The sequence below is a fragment of the Excalfactoria chinensis genome, chromosome Z (assembly GCF_039878825.1).
Source record: "Excalfactoria chinensis isolate bCotChi1 chromosome Z, bCotChi1.hap2, whole genome shotgun sequence".
Classification (NCBI taxonomy): Eukaryota; Metazoa; Chordata; class Aves; order Galliformes; family Phasianidae; genus Excalfactoria; species Excalfactoria chinensis.
The window spans coordinates 5,165,939-5,172,474 of NC_092857.1; the positions used below are offsets into that span (position 1 = coordinate 5,165,939).

The window sequence follows — 6,536 nt, forward strand, 5'->3', positions numbered from 1 at the left end:
TGATTCCCAATAAAGTACTGACTTGTTGAACCACTTTAGCAATAAAATGGGGTCCTCAAGCTGAAGAGATTGTTCCCGGCACCCAGAACCTTGGAATTATTTCTTGTCACAAAACTTTTGTTACTTCCCTGGCCTGGTTAGTCCGGCACGGGTATGCCTCAGGCCATCCTGAAAAGGCATCTGTTAAAACTAACATGTATCTGTACCCCCCTTTTCTTGGCAGCTCTGAGAAATCTACCTGCCATTATTGTCCTGGATAATTTCTCTCCCTGTTTGCCCTAACTGAACTTTGTGGCCTGTGTTAGGATTATTTGGTAAACAAACTTCACCTTGCTGGGTCACTTGTCTAATGGCAGTATACAAATTTCGGGTGACCACTCGTTGAACAAGATATTTATATAATGCTTCTGCTCCCCAGTGAGTTTTCCTATCTTCAGTCACCACAGCCCATCATATGGCTGCTGGAATCATTCTTTTCCCTTGTGGTGGAAAGGACCATCCTTCCTCTTTTACCTGCCCTTCCAAATCGTTTATCAAGTTCCAATACTCTTTTGAGTGCTTTGGCTCACCATCCACCTGCATGTTACCATCTGGAATCAAGGAAGCCTCCACCACCTCACCCTCTGCCGCTCGCTTTGCTTCTCTGTCAGCCAGCGCATTTCCCATTCCTTCAGCACTGTCTCCCCTTTGGTGGCACCAACAGTGCATTTTAGCAACCTTCTCCAGCTGTTGGACTGCCTCCAGGAGTCTGACTATTTCTTCAGCGTGTTTAAGACCTTTCCCTTGGCTTGACAACAGTCCTCTTTCTTTCCATATTGCTGATATGGGTGCATGAACAGCACTAAAGGCATATTTTGAATCCGTCCATATCTTTATCTTCCCATGTTGAACAAAGCTGCTCCCGTCTGTGTACCAGGTGTCTTCCGCATCCTCCAGTGGCTCTTCTTTCAAGTCTCTGTGACTGGAATAGACTGCTTTCATAGTCTCTAAACCGTCGTGAGACACGGGTTCTCCTTTTAATTCCACTATGAAAAGCAGCTGGATTTACAATATTGGTTACTGGTGTTTCTCCATCATCTTGCTCCACTCGAATGGCTTGCTACTTCAGAAATCTCTGAGGGGAAAGCCAATGTCCCCCTTTCACCTCCAGCACTGTAGAGACCGTGTGCGATACCTGTGCCGTTCTCTTCTGCCCCACTGTCCTAATGCTGGCACCTTCATTAACTTCATTAACTTTTAACTGCTTTCAACCGGGCCACAGTCCAGGCTGGTGTCTGTGCTTTCTTGCTGGCTCACGTCAGCCCCTTCAGCAGAGCTGGGAGAAATGACTGGCTGAACAATGACAACCTCTTTCTCTCCGTCGCTGCTGTCACTCTGAAGGCTTTCACTTGAAGTGCAGCCTGGCTCCAAGACCCCCTCCAAGACGCTTGGCTTCTCCTCAGCGACACTGCCTTGGTCCTGCTTGGAGGTGTCGCTGTCGCAGCTCTCAGGCTGTGTCTGGGCTGGGCTGCACTGCAGAGGCACCGGGCCACAGTCCAGGCTGGTGACTGTGGTTTCTGTCAGGCTCGGGGAAGCCCTTTCAGGAGAGCTGGGAGAAATGAGTGCTTCAACAACGATCTCCTCCTTCTCTCCGTCGCTGCTGTCACACGCAAGGCTGACATTGGATGTGCAGCGACTTGGGCTTCCCGTGAGCTCTCCATTGATGGAAGCACTCTCTGAGCAATCAGCACTTGACCTGGCTCTTCTGGCTTCACAAGGGCTTGATTCACCTAGGAAGGAGTGGATACACAGGGGTTAGTGTCAAACTCTCTCTGCCCCTGGAGGCAAAGGCTTGGTGCTGCCTGTCAAGTAGGTTACAAACAGCTTGAGAGGCTCCTTTGGGAAAACAGGGGTCAGCTGAAGATGTCAGGCACGGGCTTGAATGCCGGAAGCAGGTACAAGCCCACTGAAAGCATCAATTCTACCTGTGTTGCTGACAAGCAGTGTTTTGAAAGCTGGATTTGCACCCTTACCTGCCAGGACCACGAGTTCTGCTTGTGAGGGCTCCCTGGCACTGCGCTGCTGTTGGCGTTTGCCCACAGAAGATGGTCTGCGCAGGCAGAAGCAGGAACACCAGCTGACAGCTGGTGATTCCTTCCTCTTTCTCAAAGAACTTGGTCTGGAGAGAAAACAGAGCATGCTGTCAGTCATGGTGCAGGGTGAGGGAAGACTCGCACCGAGCCCTTGCCAATAGTTGCCCGTTCAGGGCACTGCCTGCTTTCTGCTGAAACACAGCTTGGAAACGCGCTCTGTTTCAAACAGCAGAGGACGCTTCCATTCCTACAGCTCAGCCCTCAAGCCCTGCTGGCTACTTTCCTCTCAACCATGTCAAGCAAGATGCAGAGCATGTGAGCAAAGGCTCCACAGCCGGACAGGACAGGAGCTGGCAGGCGTTAACTGCTTTATGAGGAACTGCGCAGCCATAAGGGAGATATCATGGACAAAAAGTAAACCAAGAAAGCCCACCTGACCTATGATGATAGGAGCTGGAAAGGGAAATCCTCTTTACCTTTGAGATGGAAAATCAATGATTGTGTGGAATCTCCCTGATACGGCTGCGGGGTCTTCCTCCACTTCGATGTCGCTGCTTTCGACCACAGCAGGAGAGCTGCTCTGGCCTCTTCTCAGAGCCTGCGCCTCCTGCAGGGTGAGCAGCTTTGTGGCAGGAGGAGACTCCCGCACAGACTCGGGCCCAGGTACAGAACTGTGCCCTGCAAGGGAAAACCGCAGGTAAGAGGGAGGATCAGAAAGCAGCAGCACAGCCATCCCAGTTCTGCATTCTTCTCAGACTTGCTTATTCGAGCCACTGGAAGAAGAGGAGCTCAAAGTAACCGGCTGCTCAGAGGTATGCTCGTGGCAAAGGACACAGTCATCATTAAGAGCTGCGCACTGTAGCAAAACAGGCATAAAAAAAACCCAAAACCTAGAAAACAGATCTGGGAACTCAGAAAGCTTTGCTGCCACACTTCAATCATGTTTCACCCCCATTCAAAACATCCTAAAGGCAGGGATGGTTTTCTCCATGTAAAGTCTGACCTCAGACATTCTCAGGATCCAGCAATAGGGTGCCATATTGTCATCTAAGCCCAGAAGCCTCCTGTCCCGTTGAGAGTCCAAGCGTATTTGAAAGATCTCAGAGAAGGCCTGGACTGGATCAAGATCAAGCTAATGGAGGAAGACGCTCACCTGCTCCCTCTCCCACGGCTGACTTGGATTTGGTGTGGAAGAGGACGTCTGTGTTGCCGATCAGGAATTCCACCACTGCTGCCTGCGTCTGCACTTCTAAGCAGGCAGCTCCTCCGCTGACGCAGGCAGACTGGCTCTGCTGGGATCTGAAGAAAAGGCAGATTTTACAAGTCGTTCCTCCAAGACTGTTTCCCCAGGCCTGAAGTTTTGCAGCCCAAAGCAGTCCAGCTGGGCTCTGGAGACTTCCGCAGTGGGCAAGCAGCAATGCCACTGACAAAATTCTCCTGGATGATCAAGGACACAGCAGTCCCAGCTCAACAGGAGAGCAGAAACTGCCATCTAGAAATTGGGCCCCTGGGCCTGGGGGAGAGCAGTCCAGGCTCCTCCTCTGCTGCCAGCCACTTCTGACAGCTTTTACAGGAGAAGAGCACACTAGAGGAAGAAGAAGGGAGGACTGCCTTCTTTCTGGAGAGCAGAACTAAGCGTTGTGCTTCAACAGAAAAAGAAGTTTACCTTAAGAGGTTTGGAGCCCACACAATTGCTAAATTCTTAGCGTCCATGTTGGTGACCGAGCTGCTCCCAGCAAGAGACGCCAGATGCCTCATCAGGTACTCTAAAGTCCTGGACAAACAAGAGGGGCAGATGTTCAGCACCAAAAAGCAAGCCGTGCTGCAGTGCACAAAGCAAACCTCACTTCATGCTAGTTGATGGCATTGCTACCGTCCCTGAATAGGAAGTAGATAAAACGTTCCCAGTGCCACCACGCTGCAGCACCAAGCCCTGCAAAGCACAGCCGCAGCCATCGGCTGCACCAACCGTGCCCCCGTGCCAAGGAACCGACCCAGTCCATTGACCCCATGCAGCCTTCAGCCGCTTCAGCGTGCAGACGCATGATGTTGCAGGTGTCAGGCAACACCTGGAATCGCATCATCGCCCTCTGAAAGGCAGCAGGGCTGAGCTCAGCAGACCGAGCGCAGCACTGACCTGTAGTGAGGAGCGGGCAGCTGCTGGATGGCCTCCTTCATCATGAGCAACCGCTCCTCCTCCGTAGCAGCACGAGCAGCGTCCTGGAAAAAGGCAGGAAGGCATTCAGACACCAGTCAGCCTAGAGAGCTGCCACAGCTTTGCGAACCGTGGGGACAGCGCGCTGCTGCTCAGCACCGAGGCAGACTTGATGCCTTCCAAGAGGCATCAGGGGAACACCGCAGCACGCAGCCTGTGACATCAAGGCCAAGCAGTGCAAGGCATTGCCCTGTGCTTACCGAGAACTTGTCATACAGCTGCTCGGGCACGAGAGGGTTCGGGAGCTCCCTGAAGTACATCTTACATACGGAGCTCACGCTGTGAATGTCACGGACGCTCAGCTCAGGAGCCTGCTCTGAATCAAATTCATGGCTGCAGAGAAGGACACAGAATTGCGCAGAGGGCTTTGAGAAAGATGAAAACAAGTCCAAAGCCACACCAAGTACAGTCAAGAAAAGGAAGGGCTTCCTCTGAACGCCCGCAGCATGGCACGTGCCCCTACTGACAGCCCTGTCAGTCGCAGCACTCTTACCGTAGTCGCTGGATCTTGGACGTGACGCCGGACAGGCGGTAGATCCCCCGCACCACGCCATGCTGCTCAATTAATTCAGAGCAGCTCTGCAGGACCTGGGGGACTACAGAACAAGAGACAGCGCTTAGCTCAGCTTCTTCCTCAAGTCCTGCTTCAGGCCGTGCTCTTCTCACATCCCAGCCACTAAGCCCAGCCACGCTACCGCTTGCCTCCTCCTTAGAGGAGAAAGCTGGCAGAGACAGCTGTGAGGAAACTGCACAGAAATGTGTTCTTGGCCTTCCAGAAATGCCACGACCTATCAACAGCCTGGAGAAAGCAACTCTGGCAAAGCCACAGACACTGCAAGTCCCATCACAGCTCCCTCGGGAATGGAGGAATCCAATCTCACCACCACAGGAGCTAGGAAAAGGATGCACTATGCTCTCTGTGGCCAGAAGCCTTCCTACATTATCAGGCTGAAACAATTGCTGGATTTGATCTCCCTTGCATCTTCAGATGCCCAACGGAGGAAGATCTCAGCAATGGGCTGTTCCTTACCATCACGGCCAGAGCGGAGAAGGTGCTCCCCCAGGTCACACCCAAACACCCCTTCCTTCTCCGGCTCCAGCTGCTCCGCTCTCCTGGGGCGCGCCTTCACCACCGAACGAAGGAAGGGTGGGAGCTTGCCCCGTTTCTTCGGCGCTGCGAAACAAAACAGAGAAACCAGTTCATTTCAGGCTTGGATCGGTTGGACGAGCCCGAGCGTAACGCATTTGACAGAGAACGGAACAATGGGAAGAACATTCCCAACCAGGACATGCAGGAACGGATTTTCCCCGTCCCTGAAAGTGCCCAAGGCCAGGTCGGAAGGGGCCCTGGACAGCCTGCTCTCGTCTCCTACTAAATGCGCAGGCTGGTGACCCGGACTGAGGCAGGGGCCTTGGAGCCTGAGGATCCTTTAGGCTCCTTCCAGTCCCAAGCCATTCCAGGAGGATTCTGTGACTTCCCCAAGCCCAATAAGAAACACAGTGGGACTGGGCCAGATCTCTGCGTCTTTAGATGGAGTTTAGTGCAGACCTCCAGCATTAACGAAACCCCCGAAAGCCACGCTCTGACCCCATTTTACTAACCCGCAGTATCAAATGTAACATGTGTACCTGGCTTTGGCAATGAATTGGCGACGGACTCAGGAACCTTTCCGCTAATGAGTTCCACGCACTCACTAGGGAAAGATCCAACCTGTAACAAGAACAAAAAGACAGTTGGGCATTAGCCCGAGCCCAGAGCCAAAGGGAAGGTCCTCTGACACCGACACAGGGCAACTGTTTGCGTCCAGAAGCCATCCTGCTCAGGCAGAGCAGCTCCAACCTGAGATTCCTGACTCTACTGAAGTTGTGCTCTCCTGTTGGAAGCATGTGCCTACCTGAAAGCCACGCTTGCCTCTCCAGCAGGGGCTCAGCTCCTTTGGTGGCATAGAAATAATGCACACCAAGTCTCCCACCTGCAAGAGATTGAAACGTCAACCCCAGCTACAGCACAACCGTCTAGAAAACACAGCTCAAACAACTGCCGCCTTCTGCAACGCAGAATAGCCTAAAGCTTGACAGCAATTGCACCAGTGCAGCCCACGAGGCATTTTCCCTTCTAAAACTGAACGTAGAGGGACAAGAGTTACACAACATACACAAGACAGCCGTGCAGTAGGAAACGGGTCTCAAAAGCAGCAGGCTCTCTGACAAAGCCTATGCAGGAGCTCCAGTTTAACCACGGGCATCAG

General features: G+C 52.6%; 1 protein-coding gene across 1 annotated transcript; it reads right to left on the reverse strand.

Annotated features, from left to right (window-relative positions):
• Positions 1-1,559: 1,559 nt before the first annotated feature.
• Positions 1,560-6,233, reverse strand: LOC140263887 (rho GTPase-activating protein 32-like). Its single transcript, XM_072359199.1, has 10 exons — positions 6,183-6,233; positions 5,917-5,998; positions 5,318-5,461; positions 4,781-4,883; positions 4,488-4,620; positions 4,210-4,292; positions 3,739-3,846; positions 3,226-3,371; positions 2,013-2,089; positions 1,560-1,769 (listed from the first exon to the last, which is right to left on the reverse strand). The coding sequence occupies exons 1-10, from the start codon at positions 6,231-6,233 to the stop codon at positions 1,560-1,562; spliced, it is 1,137 nt and encodes a 378-aa protein (XP_072215300.1).
• Positions 6,234-6,536: the final 303 nt, after the last annotated feature.